At 33.2% G+C, this 25,393-nt stretch overlaps 1 protein-coding gene across 1 annotated transcript; it reads right to left on the minus strand.

The window, feature by feature from the left end:
• Positions 1-10,924: 10,924 nt before the first annotated feature.
• On the minus strand, positions 10,925-13,367 carry LOC124372727 (the record flags this gene model as incomplete). Its single annotated transcript, XM_046831137.1, has 3 exons — positions 12,835-13,367; positions 12,485-12,641; positions 10,925-11,806 (listed from the first exon to the last, which is right to left on the minus strand). Coding segments are annotated over exons 1-3 (1,198 nt in total), but the record flags the coding sequence as incomplete, so codon positions are not given.
• Positions 13,368-25,393: the final 12,026 nt, after the last annotated feature.

Below are 25,393 nucleotides of genomic sequence, written 5' to 3' on the forward strand. Positions count from 1 at the left end.
CAAGCCTTTATTATAAGACTGAAAGGCTTAAAAATGCATACGCCAAACAGTTATATTTTATGAAACTCCTCTGGAAACTCAGAGGTGTAGGAGATTTAGGTTGCTTTGAAATTAAATGATCTATATATCTGCAATTTAAAAACTCTCCTAGAGCGCGCGAGAGGCTAGAGAATAAGCTTAACAAATACACGATGTCACCAAATGATGTACAGAAGGTAAGATTCTAATAATACAAAAATTAAATGAATAGTACTATGATGTTTTAGCACAAGAGGCTTAAAAAATTCTAAAGGTAAAACTTCGACCTAATGAAAGATTCTAAGATCCCATAAATTAAAGAGATATTTTCATTGGTTCATTGATAAAAGGATCTTAGCGATAATTGCCACAATTATTAACTACGAATTAGATTTATATAGATCAAGGTTGCATTACTCCGTCGAAAACTGCGTACTCTCATCTTCTATCTGGGCGAGTGGGAGGGCCATAGACAGTGCAACTACGTGTTCTCAGTTCTATCTGTACAAGAGGGAGGGCCATAAACAGTGCAACAACTACGTGTTCTCAGTTTCTATATGGACAAGAGGGAGGGCCATAAACAGTGTAACTACGTATTCTTAGTTCTATATGGACAAGAGGGAGGGCCATAAACAGTGCAACTACGTGTTCTCAGTTCTATCTGGACAAGAGGGAGGGCCATAAACAGTGCAACTACGTGTTCTCAGTTCTATCTGGTCAAGAGCGAGGGCCATAAACAGTGCAACAACTACGTGTTCTCAGTTCTATCTGGACAAGAGGGAGGGCCATAAACAGTGCAACTACGTGTTCTCAGTTCTATATGGACAAGAGGGATGGCCATAAACAGTGCAACTACGTGTTCTGAGTTCTATATGGACAAGAGGGAGGGCCATAAACAGTGTAACTACGTGTCACTATGTTATACACAGGATATATATTGTGTTATTAACTACTCCTCCTGAAACCCAAGCATTGGTTTTTATAACCATTACATCAATCCTTTTCTTAAATACACTTAAGGTAGGGCCAGTTACAGTCTTCTCGAACACAATTAGATTACGAAATTTAAAAAAACCTCTCTCCATCACTTACTGTCAAACCATTGCCTATGTTACAAATATTTAATCTCAGTGCTGAAAGTGACATAAGTTCAATTCAATCAACTAGAACTAGAAAATATTAATGTCTTAGAGTGAATCCTGACCTGATTTATAATCTACTATATATCATCCACTTTGATAGTTATAGCTATTACTGTCACAGGCTCGCGTGTTTACAAAATATTTTTGTTTTGTTATATAACCTTCAGCATCGAGAATATTTATTCGGTCTGGATAGCACTTTTTCGGGTATATGTTAAACTAATATTTTCCTAATCTTAGACAGTTCACTAACAAACGTTAATGGAAAACTGAGACAGAAAGTGGAGGGGCTTCAGGTAAAACAAAGCGCATAAAATGATATCCACTTCTCTAATGTGTATTCGAATGTGCCCTAAATTTTAAATCTGTTACGACTCTAGTTCTTATAGTAGATATAACCTTGGAACCATCAGAATTCACCTTCTACCCCAACTCATACAACATAAAAGATCGTTTTATATATCTATCCATATACTTGGAAGATCAGATTACAAATTATCCAGAAACAATAGATGTGAAAGGAAGGGCGCTGGAATGGAATTAATTTAGTTGCGACAATTTCATTAGTCTAAAGCAGATTACATTGTGCTATAACATACGTAGTTCTAGTCATCTTGTTCCATATGGTCCGTGGAGGAATGAAAAAAGTTTTCGCAGTATTAATGTTATTTTAATAATTAAATATCGTATTAGTATTACAGTGTAACTCGTATTTTAATTTAGTCCAAAGGTGGTTTCATATAAATTTACAATATTTTACTAACTATTACATTTATTCGATTTGAAGCATATTGCAACGCGTTGATTGATAACATATGGAATCAAACGGTCTGACAAATTATGAAATAAAAACTATAATACACTTGAGAAATTAAAAAAAATACACTAGAAACTGTTTAAATAAAGTTTTCCACCAGCGCCGGACTTTGGTAGTTCGTTATAACTTTTAATTGTCTGCCAACTCTGAACCCGACTGTATTTATCTTTAAATGAGATGCAAATATTAAAACGTAAAATGCACTAGATACGTAAAATAAGTGTGATGGTTTCTTCTTCTCGTTTCCAAATAGAACAATTTTAGTTTTATTTTTAGTTCCGAGTGAAAAGTACTATGTACGAAAGTGGGTCAACCGAATTACTGGGAACGTGTTTGCCAGAATTGATTTCCCTATTGTTGAAATTTCCAAGTTGAAGAAAATAAACAAGGTAGGAATGCACGTATTACGTGTCACGTAACAGGCTTCCCTGAGTTGCACGGTGTCACATGTTATGCAATTGTTCTCAGTTTGTTTACAAGTTTATCTATCTTACTACTTTCTTGTTGCTATTACGAGTGTCTATGAGACAAATGAAAAACTTTCGCAGCCACTCAGCTAAATCTCATTAAGTGACATGCATCATCATCAAACATCGATTTTCCTGCATAGAAATGGAGGTTCATATAATGTTCAAATCTATAGATCACATAGTTTTCGTATGAATACAGACACACGGACAGACAGGCAGAGGGGCAGAAATATAATTTTCCAGTCCCTCAAAGCAATAGGCTTCGCCAACGCTCAGCTAAAGAACAAATAAAATATTTAGTTTTACCCAAAAGTGATTGAATAACATTCTAATCAAAGTAAGGATGGCGGGCCACAAAACTGCGCTCTGAACGGCTGCTCCACATCGCACAATGGTGGCTTTGTTTCAATAACAGGGACTGGCCACTTCGAGAGACGATACTGTTTTATTCATACCGGACCCAACCCCCCTCCTCTTCTCTCTCTATTGAACGAGTTAGCTAAATAATCATTCATAAATTGTATCTCATCAGCGTTACTTACCAACCGGCTTAAAAAAAAAACAAGGGTTTTAAACTCTTTTAAATAGTTATATGTATTTTGAAATATAATTGACACAGCTCTGGATCAATTCAATTTTTATGTTACGGCAACGCATAGGAAATATTCAACCTTATCATCTGGAGAAGTTTAACTATCAATCAGCCATAAAAAATGTTCAATTAAACGTTTGATAAGTATGTTACACGAAATATCAAGAAACTGTGCTTTTCACGCTTTTCTACGCCACTTAAGTACTGTGTTTTTTTTACTAAGCGGAAAGTTATAACGCTTCCACCAGGTGTAAAGATATAGTTTCCTCCATGTTAAATTATTAAAAATTACTTCTTTAGCAATGAAAGGGGTTTACGTTTTATAATTATTGAAGACAATTTGTGAGATATCACTTAAGTTATAAGCCTATCGACTTGAAACCATGAAACCTAATAATTATATTTTTAGTTGAATGTGAAGGTTTCATTCAATAATATCAATTCGAAGTCATAATTGCGTAAGAAATTTGAAGAAAATTCGCAGTAAAGAGACATATAGGGGTTTTTAAGTTAATCATAAGGGTGCACTGAGTAATAAACATAGGTATAGAATAAGTATGGAATGTTGGTACTAGTGGATGGTAGAATAATGAAATAAAACAACATTTTTAAACAAAAGATGATTTTAAAATTCAGTTGGAAGAAGGTATCTATAGCGTCTTAGATGCAGATATATTTCATGTTTTATAATGTTACACGTAGTAAAATACATAAAATGTATTTTATAACGCAATTCATTTGGATCATATCCACGGTTTGTCTTCAACAGTTATATTGTATCCATTACAATACACGCGCCGCAGTAGTAATTAGGCTTGAATACTGGTAGGTATTTTTTACTGGTGGGCCCAACACAAACTCTGATAAGGAACTGTATTAAAACAAAAATAGATTGTGGTGGACTCAATCAGAGCGAAATTTCAAAAATGATATCAAAATAAAGTGTTTAATTTCTTGTGAAATTTAACATACTTATGATTTAAAAAAAGGAATTTTAACTGCATTATTTACATTAGTGCAACAATGCACATACGTTAATATCATCTCATAATATTGAAACTTTTGTTTCAAATTTCGCCATGACTATCTAATAAATAGATATAAAAAATGTGTAAAGGAAAAAAGAATTTGTACTCAAATAAATCCTTAAATTTTTTTCCCAATTATATGTGAAAAATTGTGTTGAGTATTTGCCGTCTTTTATATATGCATACCTCCATCTAGGAGGGTATCCTGAGTTTCGGTAGGTTAAATAGAAGGCCTATCTGTAACCGTTCAGTACTTACCAGGGATGGTAGGTTTTTTATCGCACTGTTTGTATTCAAAAAAATGCTACCACAGAGATAATATACGCGTTCCTCTAGAAGTATCTCGGATAACTGCTTTAAAGCTACTAAACCTGGCATGATATTTCTGGAACGTGCAGACGGCTGTAGAAGTGAGTCCAATATGTATTGGAATCAGCACTTTTAGTTGAACGAAACTTGACTGTTTGAAATGTCTGAGATCTACTTCTGTTGCATTGAATCAACTCTATTAATGAGCTCAAAATAAAACAGTTTTTTTTGTCAATTATCGATTTGTGTATGTATGTGTTTCCCTTCTTGGGAAGTTTATAGTAGTACTTTAGATAGTTTTTAAACAATGTGACATTTCAAAGGTTATTTACATTGATTAAAAACTACAATAGTATAAATAGAACTTTCTTTTCTTAGACCATGTACAATGTAGGTATGTGGAATGGATAGTGTATATATGGTGTGTAACATGGTATACTATACCATGTCAGGTATGTTTAGAACACTAATTTTAGTGCTCATTTAACTTCCACAAACAAAAGACACATTTTAACAATGTATTATGTGACGAATTATTTATACGTTGTAATTTTTAAGTGTGAATTGAAGTGGATATATGAAAACCGATTAATGTATACAAATATTGCCAAAAGTAAGTGACCATAAAACAAGTTAATAAGATCAATCAGGATTAGGTGATAAAGCTTTTGGTACAATTTTAAACACATAACTATATTTAGAGTTATCTTACCTTCCAATAAATTTCAGCCTATCACTACAACGTACAAAAACATATCTAAGCTCAAGTAATAGCATAAAGAGAGTTGATAAGATTAATAATTATTAGGTGATAAGGTTTTGGCACAATTGTAAATACACCAGTCGATGTGAAGGAATCAGGATTGTTCATACATTTGCCAGTTCATTGATAAAAAAAAATCAGTAACACTACGTTTCAGTATTAGGTGAAAGCATATTTCCTTTAAAATCCTTCCATCGTCAAAAACAAACTTCGGACATCAATCGATATGTAGTGTTGTCTTCTGTATATTTCGGCCTATTACTACAAGATACACAAATACTTCTAAGGGTAAGTAATAGCATACACCGAGTAGACGAGATCAATAAGAATTAGGTGGTAAAAATCTTGACACAACTTCAGGTACATCAGTTGATATTTCTGTTATCTTACCCTCTAATATATTTCAACTAATTATTAAAACGTACACAAACTCTCTAAAGCATGACAGTATAAACCCTGTGGATGAGATCAATAAGGATTGGGTGATAAGGCTCTTCGTACAACTTCAGATACATCAGTTGATATTATTTTTTTTATCTTACCCTGTAATATATTTCGACCAACTATTAAAACGTACAGACACTCTCCACAGCGTAAGTGACCGAGCTGATGAAATCAATACGCGTTGAGTGATAAGGCTCTTGACACAATTTCAAAAACATCAGTCGATAAGCTTAATGTTATCTAAACACAAAATTACACACACTAATAATAACACTAATCAACACTAATTTAGTGTTATCGTGGCATAGGGTATGGAGCGATGGGTTTGTTTGTATAGTGATGGGTTAATGTCTGTTAATTTTCTTGTAAGTTTTATTTTATTTATTTATTTTTAGTTTTATAAGAACCTCCTTTTATGTTATTATGTTATATAAATATAGATTATAATTTTTTAATGTAATATAGTAATGTAGACTATATTGTGGCTCTTGTTTTACACTTAATAGTGTAATAGAGTTAATAGATTAACCTCGCTAATTGAGTATGTTTTTAAAGACATTTTTCATTTCATTTCTTTTAATTTTCATTTATCTTATGTTATCTATGCAGTATATGTTGGCCGATTACTAAATCGTACACAAACACTGCTAAGCTCAAGCGATAGCATAAACCGAGTAGGTGAGATCAATAAGGATTAGTTGATAAGGCTCTATGCACAACTTAAAACACATCAGTCGATATTTTGTATTACCTCACCTCCCAAACTCGTATTTCGGCCAGTTACTACAACATACAAAAACACTGTTAAGCTCAAGTGATAGCATGCACCAAGTAGATAAGATCAATAAGGATTAGTTGATAAGGCTCTATGCACATCTTCAAACACATCAGTCGATATTTTGTATTACCTCACCTCCTAAACTCGTATTTCGGCCAGTTACTACAACATACAAAAACACTGTTAAGCTCAAGTGATAGCATGCACCAAGTAGATAAGATCAATAAGGATTAGTTGATAAGGCTCTATGCACAACTTCAAACACATCAGTCGATATTTTGTGTTACCATAACTCCCAATCTCGTATTTCGGCCAGTTACTACAACATACACAACCACTGTTAAGCTCAAGTGATAGCATACACCAAGTAGATAAGATCAATAAGGATTAGTTGATAAGGCTCTATGCACAACTTCAAACACATCAGTCGGTATTTTGTATTACCTCACCTCCCAAACTCGTATTTCGGCCAGTTACTACAACATACACAACCACTGTTAAGCTCAAGTGATAGCATGCACCAAGTAGATAAGATCAATAAGGATTAGTTGATAAGGCTCTATGCACAACTTCAAACACATCAGTCGATATTTTGTATTACCTCACCTCCCAAACTCGTATTTCGGCCAGTTACTACAACATACACAACCACTGTTAAGCTCAAGTGATAGCATGCACCAAGTAGATAAGATCCGAAAGGATTAGTTGATAAGGCTTTATGCACAACTTCAAACACATCAGTCGATATTTTGTATTACCTCACCTCCCAAACTCGTATTTCGGCCAGTTAATACAACATACACAACCACTTGTTAAGCTCAAGTGATAGCATGCACCAAGTAGATAAGATCAATAAGGATTAGTTGATAAGGCTCTATGCACAACTTCAAACACATCAGTCGATATTTTGTGTTACCATAACTCCCAACCTCGTATTTCGGCCAGTTACTACAACATACACAAACACTGTTAAGCTCAAGTGGTAGCATAAAGCAAGTAGATGAGATCCAATAAGGATTAGGTGATAAGGTTCTTGGCACAACATCAAACACATCAATCGATATTTTGTATTACCTTACCTCCCAAACTCGTATTTCGGCCAGTTACTACAACATACACAACCACTTGTTAAGCTCAAGTGATAGCATGCACCAAGTAGATAAGATCAATAAGGATTAGTTGATAAGGCTCTATGCACAACTTCAAACACATCAGTCGATATTTTGTGTTACCATAACTCCCAATCTCGTATTTCGGCCAGTTACTACAACATACACAAACACTGTTAAGTTCAAGTGGTAGCATAAAACAAGTAGATGAGATCCAATAAGGATTAGGTGATAAGGTTCTTGGCACAACATCAAACACATCAATCGATATTTTGTATTACCTTACCTCCCAATCTCGTATTTCGGCCAGTTACTACAACATACACAAACACTGCTAAGCTCAAGTGGTAGCATAAACCAAGTAGATGAGATCAATAAGGATTAGGTGATTTAGGTTCTTGGCACAACATCAAACATATCAATCGATATTTTGTATTACCTTACCTCCCAATCTCGTATTTCGCCCAGTTACTACAACATACACAAAAACTGTTAAGCTCAAATGGTAGCATAAAACAAGTAGATGAGATCAATAAGGATTAGGTGATTTAGGTTCTTGGCACAACATCAAACACATCAATATAAAAAATTGATATTTTGTGCTACCTTACCTCCCAATCTCGTATTTCGGCCAGTTACTACAACATACACAAAAACTGTTAAGCTCAAATGGTAGCATAAAACAAGTAGATGAGATCATTAAGGATTAGGTGATTTAGGTTCTTGGCACAACATCAAACACATCAATCGATATTTTGTATTACCTTACCTCCCAATCTCGTATTTCGGTCAGTTACTACAACATACACAAACACTGCTAAGCTCAAGTGGTAGCATAAACCAAGTAGATGAGATCAATAAGGATTAGGTGATAAGGCTCAATGCACAACTTCAAACACATCAGTCACTGTTTTCTGTTATCTTACCTTCCAGTATATTTAGGCCTATTACTAATATGTACACAAACATTGCCAAGGTTGTGCCGGAGCACGCTTCACGTTAATGCGATAACATGAATGACGATAAGGCTCAAAAGATCAGGTACATTAGCTTACATTTGGTCCTCTCTTATGTTCGGGGATTCTCTACTTTCGCCAATTATATAAGTATAGGTTTTTTTAAAAAAACCTAAATTAATTATTGGAGTGTTTATATAAATAAATAAATTTTAATAAATTAACCTAAATAAAAAAACCTGTATTATTGGAGTGTTTATTTTAAATTAATATCTAATTTCCAATACGATAAGAGCTTCAAGAATGAATATAAGTATAGTTTAAGTAGACACTTTTTAGTTTTTAAACCGTACGTAAGTTGGTGCAGATTAAAATCAACAGATTAAGGGAGAAGATAATAAGGCTCTTGGTGCAACTTCAGATACATTAGTCGGTATTAAGGCTCTCTAGATTTTCATTACTATGTTCGCATTCGCATTATCTAATAATACATGTTATGTACCTACATGTACAGGATTAATGTTCTGAGTTAGTTTTATACATACTATATAAGACAGTTCGTATACATTTTAGGCTAAGATAAAATCGGAATATATCCAAGGGGAACTCACATTTTCTAGTAATCATACATAGTTCTATTTGAAGTTGTAAAGTAGTGTCGCATATCGATCGTTGTTGATTGGGTTTGAGGATAAATAAACCTGACTCAAATGAGATTGAGTCATCAATCAAATCTGTACCTCAGAACTATATGGGCCTAAGTCACATTTAGTAGATTTTACAGGAGAGCATAAAAACTACGAACAGTTGTGTTTATTCTTTATTATAAAATTATGAACTGTGTTTAGTTTCTACTTCACAAGTTAACTTACTTATGTTTATAGAAGCATTAAACTGCTTTAGTATTTTTATGTAATTATTTTTTTGTTACATTAAAAATGGACTTACGATATTTTGGCTCTAATCAAAAACATATGTTATATTGCTACTTGGACTTAAGCAACCAAATTAAGTGTATCCATTAGCAGCCAATATACATGGTTTAGTCAATAAAAACACTATTACAATGCTAATAAAATATATTATCTAACAATGTTGTAATGGCATCTGGAAAGTTGTTTTTTCTAAAATCAAAAACATTTGTTTTAATGCTATTTGGACTTAAGCATTGTATTTCCATTAGCAACTAATATACATTGTTTCGTCAATAAAACACTATTACACTGCTTATAAAAACTATAAATATAAGGTAAGAATTAATCTAATAATGTTGAACTGATATCTGGAAAGTCATTTTCACTAGCCCCATGTGGAAGGTTCTCAAAGTAAGCCTTGTATTCTTCAGGGACCCACTGGAAGATTGTCATTAAATCTCTGAATTTTTCATTACTTATTTTCCTCTTCTCAGATCTTAGTTTCGGAACTGATTCAGGCATGATTGTTTCTTTTCTCTTATTTCTTCTCAAATCCACACTTTTAAAATCAACATCATCAAAGCTTGTTTTATAGTACAGTATACCAAGTTCTTCTCTTCGAACCTGTAACCAAACTGTGTTGGAAATGAGGAAAGGTTCTCCAATAGTATTTTTTTTCCTGTTTATTAATGGTCCATCTTTATTAGTAAGCGAAAGAAAATCAAGAAAGTGTTCAAGAGACATTTTCTTTACAATGAATGGGTTTTTATTGCTACAAGATGCGATGAAGTTCGCCCAATCATTAGTAGTAAATATTGTGTTAGTTTTAAGATGCTTTTTTTGCTCTTTCTATTAATCCATGTTTACCATCTACCTCCATATGTGTATGCCCAGCTAATAAAAATTTGTGGTTTATTTCATTAATGTTGGGTAGAGTTTTCAAAATCCAAATGTACATAAAAATCATATTAATATTTCTATTTTGACCGCTGCAGTTATCGGTCCAAACAGTCAGAGTGTCAATGCTGCTTTTATTGAGCTCTTCATTTGCCCAGGTAAACAAACAAGAAGCCATCTCACTTCCACCTCTACCTGCAGTGGTCTCATTCCAAATCATGCACCACGTTTTCTTTCCACTACTGTCGTCAATGGTGTAGTTTAGAGTCCAGAGCTTTCTCAAGTAGAAGCTTTGACAGTTTGTGAGAGCTGGAGTAGGAAGACACTTCTGTAGGTCTGCCATAACAACTTTAAATTTTTCATTTCCTTGTCCCAAAAGCTTATCTTCTTTTTTCAAATGGTATCTACGTGCTGCTTCATCTAGATGCTTCTGCTTTTCTGCTTGAAGGTTTTCTTTTTGCTCACCGTTTGCATTCTTTAATTGGCAATCAATTCTGTCACAAAAATCACATGTGTCATTGTCTGGCAAATGAAATGACAAATTGTATTCTCTATTGAAAATTTCTGAAAATAACCATTTCTTTTCGGGTTTGATATTTTTTTCTTTACATTCATTTTCATACATGGTATACATTATGGAAATGTTTAAATCATTACCCAAGTATTTTTTGTTTGTCCTTTCCCTACTATAGTGACTTTTATATGCTGGATATTTTGATATGTGGTTTCTTATGATATCCTTTGCTGTCTCTGGTATTTTGTTTCCTGGTACATGTTTGCCACGATGGTCTGGTTCAACCATACCAGTACTTTGGGTTTTTAAGAGAGCAAACTTAACAAATGTTTCTGATATTACTAGTGTGTTCAAGAAAAATTGTTTGCAAACTTTTTCAAAATTGTTATCCCATTTGAGAAAATAAGTATGGCTGTTTTTTCTACTATTTCTAGAACCATCTCTTTGTCGTGACCTGGCTATTGGCTTGGTTGTAATACAAGAAACTATATACTGGCGTTTAGAACTTAAGTTTCTTTCACTATTATAATAGTCAGAATGAATGTGTACTCTTTGTGCATGACTTATGCGCTGAGAGCATTTCAAGCGACAAGTAGTTTTACAAGGAGGTCTTAAAGTTCTTTCTTTTACAATATCTCCTTTAGAGTTGACATGCTCTTTTCCAGAAATTCGTCCCTGCTTTCTAATGTTTTTTTTCCACTTTTTTTCATTCCTTATTCTTTTTCTTCCTTTATTTTTAGGTTGAGTAACTATCGGTAACTCGCTCTCCGTGTCATCTGAATCGGTGTATGGTACCAGAGGTATTATATTATTATTATTTGCTGTAGTATTTGTACTTACAGATTGACTTTGTACTTGTTCTAAATCGTTACTTAAAGTTGAATCACTCTCTGAACCTGAAGGTGGAGTGTATGTTGGATCATCGATGTCATTCTCAAATAGGTCGCTCACAGAAGATAGCGCATCATCTAAATCTTCCAGTGTTGTCGATGCTCCAGATTCTTGTTCCATGTTTGTCACTTGTGTTATCGTCTCTAGCTCCCATTCATTTGACTCTGAAAAATAAATTGTTAAGATATTTTGAATATTTAATTTTATTTAAGTGTTTTGCTTTTAATAACATAGAGCTTTCTTTCCTACAAGTGTTCCCAGCCTTCAAGAAATAGAGAAATTCACTCGGTTTTGTCCAATTTATTTTAATTTTTTAAATTGATGTTCCGCCAAAACATTGATTAGTTCATTATATAGATAGCCTACACAAAGAATGTGGATATAAAAAATATTATATCGTTAAAGTGGATTTCTATTGAATTTTTATCATGTATTTGGTAATTATGTGTAATTTACTCGTCACTCACGAAGTTTTTCATATTGAAGTATAATTTCTGTTAAACATGTAGAATGTTAAATTAGGTAGAATAACAAGTCGGAAAGACAAAGAATCCCTAAGAATATAACTATTATCGTATGAAATTAATGCTCTCTGTCCCTACCGACTACAGCATTTACAGTCTAATGACAATGTACTAGGTCTAGGCCCAGCTTAACACGATTGAAATGGAACCTAAATTATTGCTAGGGTAGGCTAAAGCCCCCGAGTAAATACCTGCTACAATATGGTTAAATGGTTAAACATAACAGTAATTTACACAAAAAAGATTTTTATAACAACCATAAATTTACTGAAATTTATTTAAACTGAGCCTAGAGTATTATGTACCTACTAATCTCACCTGGTTCTACTGGAGTTGAAATGAAATTAAGAAGATGTACGTCTTTACTAGTTTCTCTTTCAACTTGGATATTTTCACTTTCATGCATGTTAAAATTCCATTGGGTTGAGTCATTGTCAGGTAAAACGAGGATGGATGTGCAATCTGGATTCAATACCTAGAAATAAAATTGAAAATCAAACATACACTTAGGCCTACTTCTCCTATTGGCACAACAATGTTCTAAACCTAGGCTAATAATAATAATAATAATAATAAAAAATTGTTCCTTGAGGTCTGAGTATAAAATTCGAATTTTACTTTAAGTTTTACATATTGTTAGCTTGTAAACATATTTAAAAAATACTTACTTTTAATTCGGTTAAAGTCGGTGAAGGAGTGGAATTTCTTCGTGGAACTTCTACTGATTGATTGCTAGGACAATCATTAGTTTCAGGTTTCAGATTATCTTCAGTGAACGTATTAAGGTTTTTCAATTTGGAAAGTATAAACTTTCCCCTACTTTCCATATTAATACCAAAACGTTTTGTTAAAAGTAGAATAAAACTTTGATTAGTACAGCTCAGTCCTAACCTCAATAATCTCTCTAATAGCAGGCAGCAGCAATATCAACAGTATTATTGACAGTCATCAGCTGTTCAGAAAACAGGACTTGAGACTAAATGAGTATAGTGGCTAGGGCCAGACAATGGCAAGTCCATTTTGTGGACTTAGGTTTTTGCTGAAATGCTCAATGTTCAGAACCATAACATCATAGGTGGAGTTAAGTTTGTCTGGTTCTGATATACCTCAGGACTTAGACTCATATAACCTTTGATAAATCATAAAAATAGAATTTTTAGCGGAGTTACGATGGTATGGCTGGATGTAAAATGAAATTTTAAGAACATAGGTGCAATAACCTAAAAAATAAGAAATTTTGGACTTAGGCTCATATGGTTCTGAGGTACAGAAATGGCAGTGTAGCCTGAAATTTGGATGGAAAAATAAAAAAAAACAAAAAAAGGTAAAAATATTCTTTCAAGATAATACGGTGATTTTTAGAAAATCGTCCATGTTGGCGTAGTATTGGGAGTGTTACTTCGTTCCAATGTTAATATGACCGCATTTCAATATATTGAGATGGGTGAACAGGTGGGAATCCTTATAAACATTTAAGTCTTTCTTTTCTTTTCGGTAGTTGCATCATTATGACTCATTAGTCACCAACTCTGATATTCATAAGGTTTCGCTCCTCGAAGGTCAATTGATAAAATCAGTAAATATATAAGGATACAGATTTTTATCTATCTTCGGGAAGATGGATTTTATATCTGAAGTTCCGTAATCTCAAAGTTATAGTGGGGATATATGTTTATTTTCGAATTTATAATTAATATTAGTTTTAACAAGGATGATTTGATCTTTAATATTAAATTGGACCAACATTATTAATGCATTAATATCTTTTCAGCTAATTTACTCTTCAGCAGATAAACAAAAATACTCAAACAGCAGAGTTAGACTTCCATAGGTGTTTTTAGAATAACCAGAGTAAATACATACATATAACCTGTACGTAGAAGCCTCGGTTTGTTTTTATTTGACAGAATCGAGTATGATCGTACTTGTGTTTGTACACGTTTATTATACTGGTTCAAGATTCTCAGAATCACAATATTGCTTCGGAACCACAATAACGATCACTCTACTTAGTAATTCTATTTCAAAGTAAAGTAGAACAGTGCGGTTTCTTTGTAATATAAATAGTTTTTTTAATGTTTGTTATAAGTGGATCAATGTTATACTCTGTTTTTGTTTACTTTAACAATTATCAGTAATTCATATAAAATTACGATAATGAGCTCTCTGGAATTAATTGATTTATTGGTTCAATCTTGTTCTGTTGTAAATATAACTTACGATTTAAATGTTAATTATGTTAAATTATTTATCTGTTTTCTTTATAAAATAGTGATAATAAGAAAAATGCTCATTAATATAATTGCAGTAACAACACATTCGTTTAGCATTCTTAGTATTAATTTTAAAATATTTACCTCGTCAAAACGTATGGGGCTTTAAAAAAGTTAAAGTTAACTAATCATATGTTACAGAACATACACAAATGTTTATGTGTGATACTCACATTTGCAGAATACTGTGCGGATACAATTGTAGTGCTATCAATATATTTCATGTAATATTTTACACCGTTGCTTCTTTATAGTAAATATGAATTTAAGAGACAATTCTGCAGAGCTTAGCTCTGAAATTACTTTACGATTGGTTAAACCATTGGCACGTACAACGTTGACGAGTTTTTAATTATTTAACTTATCAAAGTAATTACTAAATTATCAGACGTTTATCACAGACTGTTGTACCATCAAGACAGTGGTAGAAATAGTACGCTAATTATGTATATTTAGACTTTTTTATTGAGTTCTATATCACGTTTAAGGTATTCTCAAATTGAAGAATACTATCTGAACATAAATTTAGTGATTGTCAATATTAAAAACCAGATTATGGCATTTTTGCTATCTTTGGTATTGCCTATGCTACCGTTGCCTCTAATGTCATCAAGAACTAAACAGTAGTATGTTTGCGTGAAATAACCTTCTCTTAGACGTATAAAATCCTCTAAATTCACTTAATACTCATAAACAGTCCGTACTAAGAAAGAATTGTTACTATAAACGTTTTATTCAAAGTTAAGTAATTATTTAATTCTATACATGGCGTACGCCATGTATATAAATGAATATATACATTTTTGATATTATGAAATAGTGCCACGCCAAAAATGGTAAATTTTTTTACACTTTTAAATTAAATGGCCGAATAATGAGGTTTATTTTAGCCTTAAATATACAGTATTTACAACTTATGAACTAAACTGAACCAAAACTGTGTTAAAGGGGTGCCAGTATAAAATATTCACACAGGTGCGGCGTTAAATTGAATATTTAAATGAACCACTTGTCACTGACACGTCTGGTGCTTTTTGTCCATAAATACTAAATCCTCTAATGCAGTCGGAATGTAATGAATATTTAAATGTAACCGCGTTCACTCATGATAGTGATATACATTAATTACCTTATTTACGCGTATAATACGTAGTTAGTTAGTATAGCTGCGTTGAATGACCTGTTAGTTATGAATAAAGCATGAGAGTAAACTCTTTCGCATTTAATACGTTAAAAAATGCTCTATAGTTGGTGAAATAAACATACTAGGCCAATACATTTCATTAAACACGTTAAAAATGTCATTAATCCAACATATTCAAAAATATAATGTTTCTTGCATTGCAATATATTGTATCATGAAACATAGTTTTTTTAATTATGCGCTACTAATTACACTGATTACTACAGTTGAGTACGTAAATGCCCGCGAATCCGTGACACAAATGCAAAATTGAACATGAAAACACTTACATCGAGCAATAGCTCTTTGCGAGTGTGAAAATATGTGTAACCGTTTAATTGGATGTAAATTAACGTTTATAATTACACCAGTTTACTGCACCCAAATTAAAATGGTTTGATTGATTAGGGAAATATAAGTAAATTAAAATTAAAATGTCTGTTGAGATTATTAGTAATTGCTGCAATAACGTAATGATATTTTTGAAAACCACTCGTAAATAACAATATTGTGCTGTGAAATATTTCCTCTGGTTGAGAATAAAGTTCCAGTTGATTTGTATATACAGTATTGCAATGTTTCTCCAGTTTGTTCCCCTCTTCCATTTTTTATTGCGACCGTTTTGTTTGACGGTCGGGTTATAGCCATTTTATTGACCATTAATGTCAATGTTGACAGCTGGTTTTTATTCCTTACAACTCCGATACAATTTTTATTCAGCTATTTTATACACATAGAAAAATTGTAATTGAAATCACACCATTATACATAGGCAAATTATATTTATTTAATAAAATTAATATATTAGTGAACATTTTAATTATAAGAAAATTGTTTATAAAAAATTGTTAATTCCAAACTATCTTTAAGGACCAATTTATTTGACTATGCTTGGACTATTGTGAATATTCCCGGAGAACTACTGCTATTATAAGTCCTCCGTTTTGTTTTCCTGTCAATTTCGTCTTTTTGAGATACCAATGGTGGATGGTGTGGTATATATATATATATATATATATACTAATATTTAGTGATCATTACAATATGAATTTTGAATTTAAATTAACATTGCAGCGAAATCTAATACTTATTATGGTACACCCTGTATTTTCTATCAATTTCACATAAAAACACACTTTCTAAAACGTCTTGTTACTCATGTGAACTTAGGTACTCCCTTATGAGCTACAGCCTACCAAAATCGTTCTACAATAACACGCTTTCCTATATTTAACACGTTGACTGCGGAAGCCACCTTAGTGGGCTTCATGTCATATTAAAATATTTATTACTCAAGACAGAGCCGTATTGAAAATATTAACAACAGGTTTTATAGGTAGGCAGTTATTTTACAGTAGTTTAAGCAACGTTGTGAAAGTGGTTTGTGAACCTTCCGGGAGAACTACTGCTATTCTGCAGAGATTCTAGGGAACTCCTGGCTGACTGGCAGATCTGTGATGAAAGTTCATGCTTGTCTGCGGACGGTGGACTCTCCTAATTTGTTTTCAAAGACTACTTTTGTTACTTTTGATCAGGTTTTTGTAGGTAACCCCCTATGAGAGGAGCTATGGAACTTCATTCATATCTGTCTGCGGTCGGTAGGTGCTCCTTATTTATTTCGAAAATTTGTGATCAGGTCTTTGAAGGGTGAGACCCAATGAGAGGAGTTATAGAATTAAAGTTTATATCTGCCTACAGCCTAACGCAACTTTAGTTTCGACTTCTAGTAAGTCAATATTTCGATCTTCTATTTTCGATCTTATGGCGTCAAAAAGTATTGAACGCAACGATTATCTATCTGGAGTTTGTGTGATAGGTCTATTAAATGCTGTGTGTTGCGTTATTTATTCGTTTTGATTTATATTCTATTCGTAAACTTTAACTGTAACGACTCCAGTTGGATAACCCTAAATTTTAATACTTATTGACGCCAGAAGATGACTTAATAGAAGTCGAAACTAAAGTAGCGTTGACTATGGTTTCAACTGTTTGACGAGGGTGTGTTTCAATGTTAATAATATTATTTTAGTTTCCCCATAGTCTTCTATTTTGAAGAACTGATGGACAGGGCATCTTTATAATCCGCCAAACGAGAAGTGAGATCATGTTATTAAATAGTTTTAAACAGATTTGAAAATTCCAAACCATTCAATAGTTAAGACGGTCGTTGTAATATTTGGCCCGGTATATATGTTATATTTATTATGTGGAAGTATTTAATAAGATAATTTCAAGTACAATTTATTTAAGTATAAACTGTGGAACTGACAGTCTATATGAAGTGTTGAATTATATATAATAAATTACTGCAATAAATTATCAATGGTACAGTAAATACAATCAGTGAAACATGTGACAAACAAGTTTTGTACAAGCGTAAATGTTATGGAACAGATAGAAGACAGTATTTTCTCACATCACATTTACAGAGAATAAACGTCTCGTACAGCTCAACGAACCGCGTCTAAAATGTTTGTGATACGTTAAAAACTGCCCTTTTCATTCCCCCATAAAGCCCAGTAACGGTACTATTCTAGTTGTAGCACAGATCTATTGGTGCTTATTACAAAGGTTGACCAACAAGCTTTGCTGAAAAATAATACTTTCTAACAACATATTTGATAGTTATAAACACTAAAATTTGAATGGTATAGTTAAATGTCATAAGGTTATTATTACACCACTTAGTACGGTAATGTTCAAGGGGAAAAATGACGTAACTTAATCACAAAACCCTTCACGAAAAAATAGATACTCCTCTTACCCTCGCAAAATACGTCACCTCTAACGGGAAAGAGCATGAAGAAAACATATATTTTTGATTTAAGTTTTTTTTTACCTTCTTCCTCTCAGAATTAAAAAAGACTAAGAGTCAATAAAACTGTTGGCTCTCATGCATCTTTATACCACAAACGATTCTCGAAAATGTAAAAATTTCTTTTATTACTCATAAGAAGCATTATAATATCAAAAAAGGTATTTGGTGGTTGAAATATTGTGATGGTGCATTTTAAGTCTAGAAAACCATTGTCTGGACTCACCCAAAAATGGAACAGTGAATTCGATTATTGAGTTAATCTATACAGGTATTTAAAAACCTAATTCTGTGTGTGTGTGTGTGTGCGCGCGCGTGCGCGTGCGCGCGCGCTGTCACGGTCCCTGATTTTCCTTATTAGCTTTATCTGTAGATATTAAATGTTTATAACCATTATAATATGACAACACAATCATATTTTTAATAACTAAACTATTGGACCAAAAATGCATCAGACTCGAATAAACAACAATGACTAGAAGTATAATGTTAGAACAAAATAGGCTTGTTAGACGTGTAGGCTTGAACGTGTATATATTCTTGATCGGGGCATCAATTTCCGCTTCAAAATGACAAAAAGCACCATTATTCATTACAGTTTGAGAGGGTTAACTACAAAGCTAAGAAGTTACAATTTAGGATTCCTTCACGCTTGTCTAAAAATGATATTGAAAATATATATAGTTATAGCTGGCTGGCCAATTAATTGCTACTAAAATGTTTATCATGAAATATTGGGGAGAAATTCGAGTTATTTCATGGTACTCACAAGATTATAAAAACGGTTTCACTCTCCGATTGGAGGGCCCCAATACGCTGCTCCTTAAACTTTTTTCTGTGATTATCATCTAACTCAGGAATGTCTGAAACGGCATTTAAAGGGAATACGCCCACGCTGTCCCTTTTTCAGGAAATATCCTGTGCAAAATCTGCAGGTAACTTGGTAGTGGTATTTAAAACTAAAATCTTATTACTATTACTATTTAGGAAATTATCATTTCATTGAACTTCCGTGATAATTATAATATTTTTATGTAGCTGTAAAATTGAATTTCTAATTAAAATTAGCTTCTGAGCTCTTCACCAATAACGACCTATTATAACAACACTCCATTAAAACTAAAGCTAAAATTTAGTTCGTTAATTACTACAGTAAAATTAAACATATCGAGAAAATGATAGATTAAAGTTTCTTCATGCTTTCAGTCGTGTATACGGCGTCAGTACATATGAACACAATTTTAACCAAAATTATAAGAATGTTACTGTATAAAATGGATAAAGTTTAGCTACAATTTGCCACAATTAAATTTAAACGTTTACCAGATGACGGTTACGATTATTATTCAGTAATTAATCAATATTACTCTTACAATACCAGCAAAATATGGGACACAAGTACTTTCTAAGAGGCTTAAGCAACTGAATGGTGAGGATAATACACGACTAAACGCATTACCACAAATTGGTTTATACGCGTTGGACGTACAGTACTATTGGGCTTGATAGCTTCAGTACACCCACACTTTGGAATGACCATCTGCGATATTATCTCAACTATGAGAGGGTGAGTTGAAGCGGTAGGGCACACGTGCATGCTCATATTATGGTTCCAAGACCTACCCTTTCTACTTTATCCTTAATTCCAACTTCTACGTCAAAGTCTATCGTTAGATTTTTGTTCTAAACTATATGTTGTTACTATGTACCGCATTTCAGTAGCATTAATATTGGAAGTCAGAGCCACAGCTATTTAATAAGGAAATGCAGGAAAAACCTCATTAATAATTTAACGAGAATTATGTACCATTAATATAAACAAAGTGGGAATTTTGTGCAATTTTGTAACCAAACCTAAGGAATAGAAACTGAAGAATGTAAACTTTAAAATATATGGTAAATTTATTGACATAAATGAAAGGGTTTCCTGACCCGTTACTGAAGTAAATAAAATATTCCATATGAATTAAATATGTCATTTCCTTCCAAAGTTTATACTGTAAAGAATTCTTATCTTTACCTACAGCCGTTTTATGAAGGCCTGACGTCAAGACGCTCTCAAGTACTACTAAAGTGGTTTAAGTACCTTAGAATAATAAAAAAGTTTCATTTTATTTGCCTTTCAAGGACTATAAGTACATTTCGATGGTGAAGAGATGGGATTTGGAATGGAAAGCTAGCCCGTAAATATCTAAACCGGAATACTAAAGACTCCACGTAGAGTTATAGGATTTCCTTGGTTAGCATTGATATTAGGCTGTTAATAGTCGTAGTTTTATGAGATGCAAGTATTCTGCCCATCCTCATGATGAATCCCATGTATGAGGGTCTTATCGGATAGAATGAGGGAGGAGCATAGGAAAGTTAACACAGAACTCGATAGCACCAGTCAACAGAATTAGCTACAGTCACGTGAAGTTTTGTCAATAACAACTAGGACGGCAAGAATAGTACCGAAAATAGTTGGTCTAGTGAGACATGTGTTTTATATTTTTGTTCTAGTTATAGTACAATGTCAATGAACAGTTTGAACACTTAGAGGATTTGAACCTGAGGATGTCTAACCCAAAACAGTTTAACTGTGCGGACAGGTGCTCTCCCAGACACTAGTTGTGTGACACAAGCTAAAAAATAGTTAATCTTAACAGCTCACAGAACTAACCTCTCACATGTGAATCATTTCAACAACAAAAACTGTTAATTACATGAAGGGCCTCTTTGCAAAACAATCTATGAACAAATCAATTATACGGCTATATGCTGATGGATATAGCAACAGCTTAGCAACACATGTAACCTGAGTAGGAATACTTTTATGTGCTCACCGCAGTGTTGAATTTAATCCATTGTCCCAGATGTATGTGTTAGTAAAACTGCTAGCCATCTGTATGAAACGCACTTCGCAATGTAAAGCTGAAGACACAAATAAGAAAGAGTATTGAGTCAGGGATGCTTTGCAAAAAACCGTAATTATGCAGTATTTTGTTGCTGTGAAATACGTAGCGTGAGCAATCCATTCAAATAAAGTCCTAGTGTGATCTTTGATATTGATTTTGTGATTTGTACAATTTATCATCGTAGTTTTGTAAACTAAAAAAAAAAAAAACATATAACTAATGAGCCATTCAAGTAACTTCTAGTGTAAAATAAACTTTCTGTTATTCGGAATAGTGTAAAGAATTAATTATATTCGAAGAATACTATGGTTACTCACCTGGAAATGTTCTATTCTCTCATTTATGGACCACAATTTGATGCGATAACTTTTAGAATTATTTATGAAAGACAGTTAAAAAAAAAAAAATTATGGTTGCCTGTGAAGTCGGTTTTACGGGCGAAGATTTTACGTGACAACGTCTTTTTCTCGGTAGAATATTTATTGATATGAATATTATTAAATTGCACAATAGGAACAAGGAATTGAATGAAAATAAGAATTGCACAAATTTTAACTATAGAAATATATTTTGTTTACTAAAACATTGCACATAATTTGAAATTAATTAAAATTTGTTATTGTAAATGGTAAAGTTGAATAAAACATTTACTAAAATTTGAATTTGAAATTCTTGCTAAACACAGTTAAATTCTAACTCCGCGCGTGGTGATTGGTCGGTTTAGTTCGTTTGTTTGGTCGCACTGTTATGACAGGTTAGAGGTTATAATTTGTTATTTTAAATGTTTGACTAGCAATACGCGCTGTTTCTTCTCAATCGACTGAATTACGATTGATTGCAGAGTGATTTAAACTAATAATTTACTTAACACTATCAACATTTGTCAATAGTATGACATAACCTATAAACTCAGTTTCTCAACTTTTGTGTCAATCTAACAATTAAATGAAATATTAGTGTACAATTATTTACCTTTATTGTTGTAGTTGTTTGTAAATGACGAATCTAAGCACTCCACATTTTCACGAATAAACATAGTTATCTGCTTTATCCCGTGCGGCGGACCCACAGTTATCTGCTTTATCCCGTGCGGACTTTTAAATTGCACAATAGGAACAAGGAATTGAATGAAAATAAGAATTGCACAAATTTTAACTATAGAAATATATTTTGTTTACTAAAACATTGCACATAATTTGAAATTAATTAAAATTTGTTATTGTAAATGGTAAAGTTGAATAAAACATTTACTAAAATTGGAATTTGAAATTCTTGCTAAACACAGTTAAATTCTAACTCCGCGCGTGGTGATTGGTCGGTTTAGTTCGTTTGTTTGGTCGCACTGTTATGACAGGTTAGAGGTTATAATTTGTTATTTTAAATGTTTGACTAGCAATACGCGCTGTTTCTTCTCAATCGACTGAACTACGATTGATTGCAGAGTGATTTAAACTAATAATTTACTTAACACTATCAACATTTGTCAATAGTATGACATAACCTATAAACTCAGTTTCTCAACTTTTGTGTCAATCTAACAATTAAATGAAATATTAGTGTACAATTATTTACCTTTATTGTTGTAGTTGTTGTAAATGACGAATCTAAGCACTCCACATTTTCACGAATAAACATAGTTATCTGCTTTATCCCGTGCGGCGGACCCACAGTTATCTGCTTTATCCCGTGCGGATCCCGTGCGGCGGACCCACTGGACGGGCATCGTAACGTTACCGGGCGTTACACTTTTTTCATGAGTGACTCCGAGCCGCAACCTAATTTAAGACGTTGTCACGTCAATATATTTTGTCACCTCATCAATCTATGAATTGGTCAAATGTCCTAAGTATGACGTTTCATATAGGATGTTACATACTATTACAGGTTATAAACATTTGTTTATTTTCTATAACTTACATAACCATAACGCTTTTGTTTATCGACAGTCATACTCATACTCATACTTATACTCATCGCATAATATTCTCATAAAAATATGATGGTTATTGTTTATTTCATATTTATAGAATAACCCTTGTTTCGTCCTCGATTCATCAGAATTAGTTGTCATTTAAGTGAACTCTCCTTAAATATTTTTACAAAGATTCCGCGCAGTAAATTACTCTAAGTGTTGTTATATTTGAAGTTATTTTTAATGAGTTGGTCTATTAACTGTAAAATCTGTTACTTCAATCAGGGCTATTTATAGGGGTTGTATAACTAAGGGCAGACTGTTGTTCGGGAACTTTCGGCGGCCATAATCCAATTTGTGGTAGTGCATTAGCGAGCATAATACCCCACTTAGTGCTATATAACCTAGTTACACTACTCAATGTCTGGACTTGCGTTCAAAATATTTGGAGAATTTAAGTATTTTTACAAAAGGTTAACAGGTATAGTCCATATAATAATATGAATAAATTGAATGAACAGACATAAATTTGGTTGAAAATTCAAGTATTTTCACATATTACTGAAATAACCACAATATTTTTTAAGTTATTTATAATCCTACATTATTTATGTGAAACTTATTATCCTGCATATTATAGTTATTATCCTGCAACAGTCATTATTTGCTTACTTTATAACATTCAGATATATACTAAAAATATTTCTTTATGAATCTCAACCCTTAAAATATGAACTTAAAAATATTGCCTGTTTTAAAAATAGAGTGATACAATGGCTACTCCAATTAGGTATCACACAAGCAGAGTCCATTATATCTGCAGATTACTGAGCGGCCTGACCTGCACCAGCCATCCTAAGGTACTTTCTATTATTACACTCGACCACTAGACCACTATACTACTACTAAAATATACTACTCTTACTAATACACCACACTACTATTCAAACTAGATGCTGCATTCACACGCACGCACGCGCGCGCGCGCGCTCAAACACACACACACACACACACACACACACACACACTACTATACGTTTATTACATAGAATCATGATAACTTGATCTCCCCTGGGCCAACTAGAATGAGGTGATGCCGTTCCATTATTAGAGATAAACTAATACTAAATTGTGTTAATTAATTAATTATTAATTGTAAAAAGTCAGTTCTTGTTATAGAATCGTATTTTCTTTTCTTTTATTTTCAATTTTAATTTTAATTTTTTTTTAATTCGAGCACATTTTTAATGCTATTCAAGACATCAAGTTTCTTGATTTTTATTTCTCGTGTCGGACGATAAAATAAAGCCTAAATGCCCAAGCAGGGTTAATTAATTATGAATTATATAATTTAGATAGTAGACATCCCGCGGATCTGGCGCTAACATGGGCTCTTATGGGAGGGAGAAATTCCCTCATTTGCTGGAGAAATCCCTTCATGTGCGGGAGAAATTCCCTGCTCACACTCTTATCCTATGAAAATGTTCCAAATTCTGTCGAAATTATCGTGTTTTTTCGGTAAAATCGGTGATTTGGGGTGTGGAAAATCGTTGTTTTTTCGGTAAAATCGGTGATTTGTTGGGTCCGGTGAGGGAGGAGAGAAACGAGGGACGGAGGGAATTCCAATATGGCGGCGAGGGCGGGAAAAATTGGCGGGAACAGGGTAACCTAACCTCACTTTCTTGGTTTCCCGCGTATTCAATATGGCTGCGCCCATGATGAATTGGCGGGAACAGGGTAACCTAACCTCACTTTCTTAGATGGCTGCGCCCAGTTGGCGGGAACAGTAGAACATAACCTCAATTGTGAAATTGGCGGGAGGGAACAGGGGAACATAACCTCAATTGTGAAATTGGCGGGAAGGTAAACTAAACAAGAGAAATAAAGACGAATCGTACCTTATTGTGTGATGATATAGAGCTGAGCATAGGGGTTCCAGGAGTTTAAAATAAAACTTTTTTTTGGGTATACAAAAACTAATTTATTATACTATTTCTAAACAACTATTCACATTGGCACTCTTCACTCCCGCCACACAGATAGCAATATGTGGTGGTGACGTCATCAGAGGAAGTCTTGTAACATAAATAGACCTGAGTTAGCCAGCTATGAACAAGAAAAAAATTCCGCGCTTCCCCACTGGCTGG

Source organism: Homalodisca vitripennis, unplaced genomic scaffold (assembly GCF_021130785.1).
Source record: "Homalodisca vitripennis isolate AUS2020 unplaced genomic scaffold, UT_GWSS_2.1 ScUCBcl_3898;HRSCAF=9701, whole genome shotgun sequence".
NCBI classification, from domain to species: Eukaryota; Metazoa; Arthropoda; class Insecta; order Hemiptera; family Cicadellidae; genus Homalodisca; species Homalodisca vitripennis.